The sequence below is a fragment of the Cynoglossus semilaevis genome, chromosome 19, assembly GCF_000523025.1.
Source record: "Cynoglossus semilaevis isolate Cse_v1.0 chromosome 19, Cse_v1.0, whole genome shotgun sequence".
Taxonomy (NCBI): Eukaryota; Metazoa; Chordata; class Actinopteri; order Pleuronectiformes; family Cynoglossidae; genus Cynoglossus; species Cynoglossus semilaevis.
In genome coordinates, this window is record NC_024325.1 from 14,569,014 (window position 1) to 14,581,889 (window position 12,876).

General features: G+C 42.2%; 1 protein-coding gene across 1 annotated transcript in view; it reads right to left on the reverse strand.

Moving 5' to 3' along the window:
- tiam1a (TIAM Rac1 associated GEF 1a) overlaps window positions 1–11,144 on the reverse strand; it is a 31,583-nt gene extending 20,439 nt beyond the window's left edge. Inside the window, 10 exon segments of the mRNA XM_008333241.2 lie at window positions 741–818; window positions 940–1,086; window positions 3,694–3,879; window positions 4,942–5,166; window positions 5,979–6,151; window positions 6,872–7,100; window positions 7,278–7,550; window positions 9,266–9,552; window positions 10,420–10,739; window positions 10,741–11,144. Of these exon segments, the coding sequence (XP_008331463.1) occupies window positions 741–818; window positions 940–1,086; window positions 3,694–3,879; window positions 4,942–5,166; window positions 5,979–6,151; window positions 6,872–7,100; window positions 7,278–7,550; window positions 9,266–9,552; window positions 10,420–10,739; window positions 10,741–11,057 (2,235 nt within the window). The 5' untranslated portion in view covers window positions 11,058–11,144.
- Between the last annotated feature and the right edge of the window lie 1,732 nt (window positions 11,145–12,876).

Below are 12,876 nucleotides of genomic sequence, written 5' to 3' on the forward strand. Positions count from 1 at the left end.
TTTTCTAAGCAAAAAAAGTTTTGAATTTCAATGATTTCACTTCAGACTTATCCTGTTTTTAGTGTTTGTAAAAAAAGACATTTATCTGTCTCTCACTCTATGTCGATGACAGTAGTGTATTAGTGCAGACTATATTAAATCTGTAATGAAAAGTTTAATTGTTTGTAATCGTTTTCTTCAGAGCTTAACAGTGACTTTAACAGTGATCTAGGATAATATTGAAAGTGCATGGATTTAAAGCATTTCCTCAGGATTAGCCTACCGGCTGAGGAGCCACGGCAACAAGACGACACGAGCTAAGTCAAAGGAAGCAGAAAATCCAACAGTGTTTCTGGCCCGGGGCCCACGGCCCATCAGACCAGTACAAAGGTTGATCAGATGCCCCAGTTAATTTCTATGTTGGCTCATGAGAAAGGCAGAACAATGACAACGAATTAGCCTGGAGCGGTCGGAGCTCTATTACTCAGAAGTGAATGCCAAAGTTACAAAAGGGAGGAGGAAGTCAGTGCTTGGAGCTGGAGGAGTTTTGTTACTGTAGAGAAGTACAAACAGTAAACAATCAGCACATCTGCTGTGGTCTCTGTCATCTGGCTTTGGCTACAGACAAGACGAGCCGTGCGGTGGAAACAGGGATCGTTTGGTGCCTTCTCTAAAACAACTCCAGCCAAAAGGACACAATTCTGTCATAATGTTTATGATGAAGCTGTTTTGTAGACAAACAAGGACGGAAAAGTTCTTACAGATTTCTCAGTGGCAGAGTCCACTTCGACCATTCTCTCCAAGGGCTTCTTTGTGGACTCGGTACTGCTTACAAACACCTGAAAAAGATGAATTTGTACAAATGTCGTGAGCACCAATCCAAAGCAAACTTTAAACATTTTAAACAAAGTTTATCATTAATTTTATTCTTATTAAATGGACGTGGGACTGAAGACAGACCTGGTTAATGGACGGATGTCCTTTTGTCTTCCTCTTGGACACAGTGTCCAGACCCCAGAGTGAAGAGAAGCGACTTCGACGTTTACTGAAGGTTCGTGGCGGAGCTTGGTTTTTCCTCCTGGTGGAGCTCTCTGTACGGGCCGACACCTGCGACAGAGACGTTCATATATATTATATAATTATTTCAAAAGATGTTTCTTTGAAAGTTTTTTGGACAATTGTTTTTAAAGCTGTAAAGTGACTCTTCACTTGTAAAGTGTTAAAATTGGAGCCATCACTGCCACCTAGGGGCATGAGAAAATACAACAAAACTTGACATCACACACTGTCAGCATCTTGTTATAAGCTAATGGTACAGGTTGAACCGCGTGAACTCTTTGAAAGTCACACACACACACACACACTCACACACACACACCCATATAGCGAGAGCTCTGTTGGCATATCTGGGTTAGCCGTCATTGAACTCCTGCACCCAGAGCAGCTCTGACTCACTGTACAGCTACGTGAATATACATCATTGATGCACATGTTGATATAGACGTAGTACACACACTGTAGCCATGAGAGTGTCGTGCTCATTAGTCTTCATCCGTCCCATGAGACTCAAGAAACTCTTTAAACACCATACATCAAACTGTCCTCATCACATGTCTTAAATAAGACGCACCACTACATATACAGTAGATGTGTTTCAGAGAATGTCTTCTTTTAGCTTCCAGTGAAGAGCGGCTGAGCTGAAGGAGTAATGAGTAAACACAGCTACATTACAGTACTGTCAGTTCTTATCAGACATTTACTGCAGTTTTCTTGGCCAACATTCAGTTCTTTCAAAGGTTCATCATTTTTATAGCCTGCTCTTGGCTACGCTGTGGCTAAGTATTAGCCTTTTATTTATTTATACATTGTTTGGACAATTGTAAGCTGTTCCACTGACTAACTTAAAGTTTTGGCTAATGTTAGCTAATCTCTGCAAGAGTTTTATGTGTTTCATATTTCTAAGCTGTATATTTGATTTGATTTTTTTTTTTTTTTGGCCATGTCTTACTTTACAAAAATGTTGAGATTTTGGCAAATTTTCCTGATATAGTTACACATTTTTACATAATGCTTAAATCTAGGCTGGCTTTGTGTTAATTTTTACATAATGCTTAAATCTAGGCTAGCTTTGTGTTATTATTATTTTTATAATTATTATTATATTAATAAAACCAAACGACAGGAGGAGACAGACAGACAGACTGTAGATCATGGACCCAAACAAAGGAGGAGGGGATGGTGGCAGTTAGGGGGGGACAGAGAGGGGGGGGTCTAAGGTAGAGGGTGTAAAGCCTGTTTGTGGGAAAGTGCCTCAGGGATGACAGCTCACTAACAGAGTTTGTATCGATCCACCAATTTAAAAAAAAAACCCACACTGTTAGCCTCTGATGTTGTCATGTGGGGATGTGAGTTCATCCATCTTCCTGCTGGTTTGACTGCAGAGAGAGTGAGACTCAGTTTCGTGGGTGAGAGAATGCAGCACCGTGTGGAGGTAGAATGTGTTTCATTCTCTTGGTGTTTCATTCTTCGTGTGTTTAAAAAACCTTTGGTTACGAAAACAAGAAGAACAGAGTGACTTTAGGCCACGGGCTGCAGTGAGAAGGGGATTCTCTGGATGCCATGTCAGTGAGTTAGAGAGGGAATGTTCTGAATGTTCTGAAGAGAGTCGGTGCAGCTGTGTAAATCTCCATGTGTGTTCCATGCTTTATATGCTTGAGGACAGGTCTTCTGGGTTGGACACAATTTAGGCCAGGATTTAAAATCATAACAGTGGCAGAAGGAAATGTATTATGAAATCTATGGCTCGAATTTTCTATTTTTTATTTTCATTGCAAATGGTACGAAATATTGTATGAAAAATATTACGAAATAAAGCTAGTTTAAGTTTTTCTAGGACATGAAAGGCATCACTGCCATTACCCTATCATATATATATATCATATATTTAAACATGGTTTTAATGTCTGTACTCAAAAAAAAACATTACAGGTACACTGCAACATGCACTTGTTTTTAAAGATTTAATGATTAAATTTTGAGATGTAAATATATATATATATTTATATATAATATTATATTTATATCAATGCTACATAGTCCGCTCTAATCGACAGATTGCTTTATTTGTAACGAACAGCACCCAGCCATACGAGTCTGTTTTAAAACCTAAACCACTCCTTGACCTTCTGTATTGATTTTTACCTAAATCATCTCCTGACATTGTGTTCTGGGAATCTTTGTTTCGGGCAAAAAAAAAAAAACATGTGAAGCTTTTCCAGCCTTTGTGTAAAACTATCTTCACTGGACCTGGGAGAATGTGCCAGGCTGTTTATGATTTAGCCCAGTTCGACATCATCTTTGTTGTAACATGCTGGTGAATTTCACTTTGAACTAAAGCCATTCCCTGTCTATAATTTTGCACATTTGTCAGTCAATGGCACGGATTCCTTGCCATGGAGTGGGTGAAAGTGATCCGTGGCTCATTCTCACAGCCAACTACAGACACCCACTCTCCAAGCTGGGTTGGTACTGAGAGTGAGAAACCTGTCAAGCGGGAGCGAGTACAGACAGGAGGAAAATGGTTTTGGATTAAGGAGATTTGATTAGGCTGGAGTACAATTGCTGGGAATTGTAAAAAAAATGTTGGAATGAAGAATCAGATATATAAAAAAAACAAAACAAAACATGTGCATGAGAACTGTGCTGCAGTTGTACCAGTGCGTGGAAGGAGGACACGGAGAAGATGCCCAGTCGTCCCATGGCCAACTTGGTGGGTCGTGAGGCGAAACCCAGCAGGCGTTTAGGGTTCGGTGGCTCGCTGCCCTGCAGACTGGCCAGGTAGCAGCGGCAGCGGAACAGATCCATGTGAAACTGCTCCAGGTTCTGCTCCCACAGGAAGATCTGCAGCAGAACGAGAGGGGAGTGTGAGACCAGTGAAAGGGATGGATTAGCTGTTGCGTAACCGAGGCTAACGTTTCGTTCTGATCAGAACCAGATTTATCCAACAGACAGACGCAGAGGAAAACCACAACAGGAGAAAAGACAAATGTGCCTTTAAAGATCAGAGTGGTAGAAGATAATCCCGGTCATTTTCAGGAAGAGTTAGACGTGGGAGTGACGAAGCTCCCAGAGGGATGTATAACTCACTAACACAACCCCCACCGTTCGCCGAACCTGTCGTGTTATGTGTTATGTATCACAGCGTGTGACATTTGTGGGTGGTGAAAAACAAGACAAACTCAATATGTGTCTCAGACCTGGTTCTCTCCAAACCATTTGCTTCAGGTCTGAAGTTCTTATTCTGCATCATCATTTTCTACTGTAATAATGAAATAAATGCTTATAAACAAAGAATGACTCCTTCACTGGCACGTCTTCACAAACCAAACTGGTCTGAATATATTTGAAAACATCTGTCGGTGCGATGACGCCCTGAGAAACTGTTCTCCCGATGACGTCGTTTTCGGACGATGATGAATTACAGATTCCTTTTGTCTCACTGTGTGAACGCAGGAGTGTGTTTCAACAGTAGGTTTTGTTCTAACAAGAACTACAAACGGTTCACTTTCACTCTTAGATTCCGGTTTTGTTCTAACAAGAACTACAAACGTTTCACTTTCACTCTTAGATTCCAGTTTTTAAGTTTGTTATAATAATATATTCTTCTGGTAAAGCTAACCTTTAGTCATAATTCATCTATTTTCTCACCTGACAACAATACTGCTAACTTCTAGTTAAGCTGTTAATGTGTTTAGCCATTTGAGGGCTAACTGTTAGGTATGAATACAATGCTGTCACTTCTGAGCTAATTTAACCCTGGATTTTGAGTTAGCTAATGCTAACTTTATCTAATTTTTCTTTGTGAAATTTTTGTGTTTTTTATTTTAAATGAACAATTTGTAATGTTGTTGTTGTTGTTGTTTTTGTTCATTATTATGGTGACGTGATGCTAACCCTCCGTACCTGCTCCAGTATGGTCTTCCTCTTCTTGCTGTCGGTGACAGTGGACAGCTGCATGTCCCCCATCTTCTTCATCTTCTCGTCCATGTCGATCTTCTGCTCCAGTTTGCGGATCTCGGTTCTCAGCAGCTTCACCGTGTCCTCCCTGTGGTGCTGCCTGGCGAGGGCGGCCGCACACGCGGAGTGGATGGCGGTGATCCAGTTCTCCAGCTCCGTTTGTCCGGACGTCTGACGAGGTGAGAGAAAGAAGAGATTAGAACCCGGAGAGAACAGGAAACAGCGTTAGAACTGGAGAAGGAACGGTTCTAATCACTCCTGGGAGGAGACGGCCGCTGTAATCTCCAGTCTCATCACAGTTTCCTGACTGATCATTGCCATTTACTGTCTGAATGTCACAGCGACACATGCCATGAATATGATTAGACACATTTGAATATTACACAATGGCCACTGCCACAGATCACTGTCACAGTATGACAGTGTGGCCTTTAAACATGTCACAAACACACAGACGGGAGAACGGTTGCAGAACTCCCACATGATTTGATGTCACGTTTATGAAACACACACACACGCACACGCACGAACAAATGCATACATTATTGTATTCATGAATATTCACTCATATATATCATATTACCAACCACATGTAGCCCAGGAATATAACACTACACCACCACTGGCCACTTTATTAGGTACATCTGTTCACCTGCTCGTTAATGCAAATACAGTATATATCATCAGTGAATTTAATCAGAAATAACTGTTGAAATGTACTGCAGCTCACAGCCTTCAGGCTCCCTACAAGAACATAGCTGATGACAGATGCATGAAATCGACAAGTTATTATGATTAGTTCACACATTTTCATGAAGTGTCTGCATCAACCTAAGGAACCTTCTTTGTAGAAAACTCGTTCCGTCTGCTGCCGTCGCAGCTGTGCTTCATTATGAGGAGAATTTTTCCCGTAAAGGAAACTTCATTTAACAAGAACTCAGCTCTTATGTCACACGGATGTTTGGAATTCCAGTGTCTCCTACCTGGAACAGGAATGCATCCCCCACTGAGTTGCTGAGACAGAACACGAAGTCCTTCTTCGGATGTTCAGGAACGGCCTGAACGATGCTGTTCTCCACCCACAGGGCGTGTTTGGGGACGCTGTTGTGGTCGATGCCCGAACGGCTGTCGGAGTCGTACAGGAAGAGGGTGCAGCCTTCAAGGGTCGCAGAGCAAATAGACAAAAACAATGTTAAAAAAATTCTATGAACTATATATGCATTGGTCTAGTATTTTACTAAGGTGATAAAATACACAGTCTGGTCAAATCCGACTAAGGTAATAAAATACACATTCTGTTTATAAGTCTGGTCAAATCCAACTAAGGTAATAAAATACACATTCTGTTCATAAGGCTGGTCAAATCCGTGTCACCATAAGGTTTTTAGTTCTAGGCGAAGGCAGATCTCAAGGAGAAAGACGACAGAAATACGTTTACGGAACAGTAGATTGGATTAGACACGGATGTCGCCGTAAAATTAAATTGAGACGCAGCCGAGGAGAGACAACACGGGGCCACACACACAAGGGTGAGAGAGGACGACAGACGTGACAAACAAGGGCGCGGACCAGGTTAAGATCAGTACTGATCACAGTTCCGCAGGAGTGAGGGCGGAGGAGGTTAAACAGGAGATGTTATCGGAAAGCAGCGCCGCAGATGGAAATCAGATTTTTTTTGTTTTGTTTTTTCATTTTCTTTTATTTATCATAAAGGAGCATCCACCAAAGGCTGAGTTGTTTAAGGAATTCCAGGCCCGTTAGTCACATGACTCAGTTAGTCAGTGAGATGGTGGTTCATACTTAGCAGAGAAAAGCTGTGGGTCTGACAGTAACAGGCTCTGAAAGCTAAGAAAGATCAAGAGTTTTGGTGCATCACCTTTCAGGGAAACCCAGTAGTGTTTCCACTTGCGTCTCGTGGCAGGTTCCACCTTCTTGTTCTTCTTATGCACCAGGAAGTTCTTGACGGCCAGAGCCCCCGCTTTCCTGACCGTACCTTGTGCGCAGCCAATCAGAGTGTCCGATGGAAAGGCACTACTGAGTGTCCCGCTGCTCTGCTCGTCGCTCACAGCAGACCCGACGTCCTCAGTGCAGTCTCTACCCTGAGTCTGAGATGGGACAAGAACGGGGATTAGACCATGGCTTTGTGGATTAACACACATATATATGTATAAATATATATTGTAATATATATAAATATATATATATATACTGCAGAACTCACCAACATATATTTCTGAATATAAAAGTACATATATACAGTACATATAACCAGTGGAACTCACCCAGGCTTGATTGTCCAGCTCCTTCCTGAAATTCTCATAGACTCCTCCTCTTCCTCCTTCGCCTCCTCTCCCGTCGCCTCCTCCTGCGCTGCTGCTGCCGCTGTCGCTGCCGTTGAACACGCTGCTCTCGGCGGCCGAGTAAACGGAGAACGAGGCCGACATGGCCTTACAGCGACGGGACACCAGCTCTCCGTCGCCGTCCATCTCGGCGGTGACGCCATCGATGCCACTATCTCCGTACTCACTGCCTTCACCAAGAACCCCACAGATGTCCTGTCCATGAGGAAAGACAGATGGCAATGCATGATGGGAAAAGTGCAAGGACTTTGAAATAAGGCATTTTTGTTTAGATAATATATTTACTTTGGAAGTAAATTTTGGGTAAAAAATTAGGCCGTCTGTGATTATTATTATTATATTTTGACGGAAGATTTATTTACAATAAATCCTTTTTTTGGTTATTTATCAACAATTATTTAAACAAATTTAAGTGATTCCACCAGCCTTCACTTCTCACACTGTTTCAACATCTCGGTTGGTTTGCATGTTCCTGCATCAGTGCATCCAAACGTGTTTTCGTTCACACATTTATCCCTTCCTTTCCACCACGTGAAGGTTCATTCACCTTGAGCCAAGGCTTCACTGAGCTTCCACATCATTCCACTTCTCTTCTGCCTCCGTCGCTTCTCTCTTTGTTTTGCCGTGTTGATGGTCTATTTATATCCAGGCCAACAACCCCCCCGCCCACCTCCCTCAGCCCGGCTACATGAATTTATGATGAGCACTTACGGTTCTCAAGGGTGCTTGAAGGTTCTGCGAACAAGTTGAAACAACGGAGCGGTTTGCTGCGTGCAGAGTTTCCTGACGTTTGCCAAACATTTTCTCCAAAGACATGTGAAAATGATAACATTGTATTGAATCTGTTTTCTGGCCACAGACATGGGAAATGTGACGGCGTCTTTCTCTGGCGCTCCAGCCGCGCATCCCTGCTTTTGTAAGATAAGCTTCTTAATATGATCAGAATGTCACTGTGCGTGTTCAGTGAATGGGACAGGAAATAAAGGATATAATGCCTTATTGCTTTAATAGCCCTCGGGGCAATAGAGGCCGATAGTCCCACAGCCACTTTCTCTTCTCTTACGTAAAAATATACAAACATGAACACGCTCACCCTCACACACACAGAGTTATGAAGCAGGACCAGACACAGGAAGTGTCTGTTTTTCACAGAATGTTAATTGCTGCAGTGACTGACTACTGTCCTCTGTCATGTATGTGAACTTCATGAACTTCCATGAAAGTCCTGGAAATCAAAGTCCTCTTTAAAGGATAATAGGGGTCTATACACTGACAGGCCACTTCATTAGAAACATCCATTTGACCGTTGGTTAATGCAAATATTCTTCAAGAAAATCGTCCAAAAACAACAACAAAAATCTGAATAACAAAACTAAATATTTGCGTGGGATTTGACCTTGAGTACAACGTCTCTGTTGAACTTGACTGACTGGGGGTTTTTTTTCATTCAAAAACTTGACAGAGATGGTCCAAAAAGAAAAGGATCTAGCAAGAAGTATTTTTGGGGGGAAAAATGAGAAGAAGGCTTATAAATTAATGGCGAGTTTGGTGATGGTTCAAGGCCAACTAGTCAACATATCCCAGGTTGGTTGTCATCGGATGTATAAACACTCAATGGAGCCATCCCAGGTTGGTTGTCATCGGATGTATAAACACTCAATGGACCCAAAAACCCTTAAACTTAAACTTAAACTTATTTAAGGATGTAAAACTCAGGATGTATCCCACAGATATGTTGTTGCTGTAAATTTCTATGTTTTTTTTTTTTTGGCAAATCTTGTTGAATCGAGGCACAAGTAAATCAGACAGGTCAAAAACAGGAAGTCCAATCCATCAGTAGTGAGGTGTACCTTACTGAAAAGGCCAGATAGTTTGAATTAAAACGAGTGCTCCAGCCGTTGTGATCTCACCTGTGTTGTCTGTGCACGTCGACCCTGGAAAGCAGGACACGGAGCAGCTGGAATGCCAAGTCCTGCCAATCCCTCAGAGAGACAGTGGGAACGTCGGCAAGGAAGCGTGAAAGCTCCGTACCCACCGACATCCTCCTCAGCTGGAGACATCAACCCCTCCTCCCGCTGTCCGTCTCCATCACGATCAGCTTCTCGGCGGGTTTTAAGTAAACGGCCCCTGTGGCCCCTGAGGCCAGGACTCCGCTGGCTGCACAGATGGTCCAGAGACGATGCTCTTTCAGCTGAGCCTGAAAAAAAAGACACAGGTGGTGATGGCAGAGGTGGATGTGGGTGGACGGGGTGAGTGAGGTGACGCTGGCGTATGCTAATCACATCTCTAAATCTGATGGTTAAATTAACCCTCACCGTGAGGGTCTCGGAGTCTCAGAGTGATCTGACCACCGGGGGCAGAGACGTGACTTTGACTTGATAAATCACCAGCCTTCACCTGCCACAGCAGCGCTAGTTTAACTAACAATCAGCGGAAACGCTGCAAATCACGACAAATAACCTCCAATCAGAAGAGTCCATTTTCTCAGAGCAGGTTTCAGCCTCGGTGTGTGATTGTCTGCAGTTTTCTCGACAATCTTCTCATTCTGATCAGTGAAAGGAAATCACACCGGCGTTCGTGACTTTGTTCAAACCAAAGGAGGAAGAAGAAATTCATTTCCTGTCATTTTCAATTTGTTATTCAGATCAGATATTGCGTTACAATAGCACTAACCACTCCCCAGTATCAAGTCAACATGAATACATTAATGTTATTGATCACAAAATTGAACGTTCAGTGTCGCCGCTGTGTGGAGAAGTCAATAACTGCAGCAAATACACAACATTTTTACGATAAAGGATATTATTAATATTTTTAAAAAAAGAAGAAAAAACTGTATTGGACAATTACTTTACGAAAGGTAATATTAGAATAAAGTTTAAAAGTACTCCCTAGCTAAAGGTAAACTGTAGCTTAGCTTAGCTTAGTTTAGCTTAGCTTAGCTTTGACAAGCTGTCAAAGAATCATTTTTAACATAATGTTAAGACATTTTAAACTAATTTGAACCTTTGAAAAGTGACAGGACGACTGACTGAAGTCTTTCAGATCAGTTCAGGGTCCTCACCTGCACCAGGTCCGGTGAACTTCTCCGCCTCCACTTCCTCTCCTCCACCCACAATCTCCTCGGTGCTGGTCAGATGTTCCTGACTCAGGTCGGACAGAGAGAATTCCAGACTGTCCTCTCTCCACATGTCAGCGGACTTTGACCGTTTCTTCAGAAACCCGCCTCCTTCACCGGGACCCTCGTTCATGCGCTGAAGGTACCGTTCCTCACCTGGGCCGTTTCCATCCCCCTCTCCCTCCCCCATAGAGTCTTCTCCTCCATCCTGGGCGATCGTGTCCGCCTCGGAGGTTTCGGGAGCGGGCGGTGCCAAAGGGGCATCAGGACTCTGGACGCATGGTCATAGCCACCCGTTGCGTCCAATGAGGGTTGATGCCGAACTCCTCGAAAGCATCTGTGGCGTTGAAAGGGTCCAGTCCGTTGTCCGCCAGCGACTGTGGAATGCTGGGAGTGCTGGAGGAGCGAGTGGAGGCCTCGGAGTTCCTGTGCTCCTGTTTCACCGAGGAGGAAAGTCTTGACCTGCGGGTGATGGGCTGCTTGTTGGAGAGACGGAGGGAGCGAGACTTGTGTTTACGGGAGATTTGTCCCGCGGCGTCACCGTACAATCCACCGTCCCCGGTCTGACTCTCCACGTTTCCCATGATTCAACTGCACGTGGAGGAAAAGGCTTCAGTGAAACTTTCCAAAAATAAAATCAGATCAGATCCAGAAATAAAAACAGTATTTGTGATTTGTTCAGTTTCTGATACTAATAATAATGTCATTAATCAGATCCAGAAATAAAAACAGTATTTTTAATAATGTCATTTAGAAAACAGTGACCTAGTTTTTAAACCCATGGATGTTACGTGATTGATCCAAAATCCATATTCATATCGTGCGTTAGTCGACTGGTATGAAACCAAACTAAAGTCATGTGTGATCTATATTTGTGACCATACGTGACATTAAACCAAAGCAGTCAAAAGAACACATTTTCTAAGACAATCTTAGTCTTTCACAGGGTCATGGGGGCGCTGTAGTTTATCAAGGCAGCCATGTTGTAAGTGAGATTGGAATAGCTACTTTGCTAACAGAATTAGCTACCATGCTAGCATTTCTTGCTAGATGTTTTAAAATCATATTCTATTTTAATCAATTTTACATTTTTTCTTTCACTTATCCTTTTTGATATGATATTTTGCCAGTTTATTTTTATTTTTTTAAAAATGTACAACATTTCTGGACTCTGTTCTGCTCTATTTCATACATTTTGGCCAAACCAACTGTTGTAGCTCATGTCCTGCTAAATTGTATGGTTGGCATACATAAATATTTGTAAATTTTATAAAAACCAGCAAGTACCTATACATTTGAACAAATCTGTCGTAATAATCTATCACAAATAATATGGAAGCCTGAGCATAAATACTTGATAAACAACCTGGTTTCATCTTCTTGAGAAAAAACCCATATAAACCCATATAAACTAACAACAGCGTAACTGCTCCTAAAACTGCATTCTTTTGTCAACAAAGGGAACTAAAACAGACTTCAAATAAATGTCTGTCACTGTGCTTTATGACTTTGATGTCGCAGTAAATAATGGCAGTGGTAAGGGTATACAGGATGTCTCTAAGTGCCTTTAAGGGGTGAGTCATCACCAGACAAAAGAATTCAGGGATCAGGTATCCAGTGGTGAAGTGGAAATCCCCCATCAGCCCCCGACTGCTTTCCCTGGAATTACACTGTCAGATGAAGAAGCACGGCGACAAAAAGACTGGATCTGCAGGCAGCACTGAACAGACCTGAGCAGCTCCTGGTGATTCGCAAGATTGAATCTAATCGCGACCTAAATCATGGCCGACGATCTGAGCATAAGATGTTGCTTCCACTGACAAAAAAAAAATTAAAATGTAGCAGTGTTGTGCATTTTTTACAAGGCTGTTGACAAGCCACATGTACTTGTGTAGCTACTGTACATCTCTGAACACTATGAGGCGCTGTAGCAATAGAATGTTTCCCATCAAATGTGTAAGAAATACTAACACCACCGTCAGTTGAAAAAAAAACATAAAAATTAGTATCAAATCAAATGTTGCGTTAGATTTGCCATACTCTTTTGGTTTTACGGTTGGGTGTTTCGTCACTGAAATGCAGGACAAAATAAATTTACTTTATACAAATTATCCTTATAATTTAAAACTAAAGCTGCACTGATGTTTTCTAGCTTTAAATAAATACAGATATTAATTTAATCTTTGTTAGTTTAAAAGTTTTTAGAACAGAATTCAGTTTTAAATCCCATGATTTCATTGTTTCTGGTGTTAGAAAATGGGATTTTGCACTTTCAGAAAATGTTCTGTCATGTTTGATGAGAGTTCAGTCTGAGCTACCACATCTTGAATGTTACATAAGCTGCTGAGTCAACTTGTGTTGGATCATCAAACCCACACCATCAGAGTCTCAGTGTGGGCACAG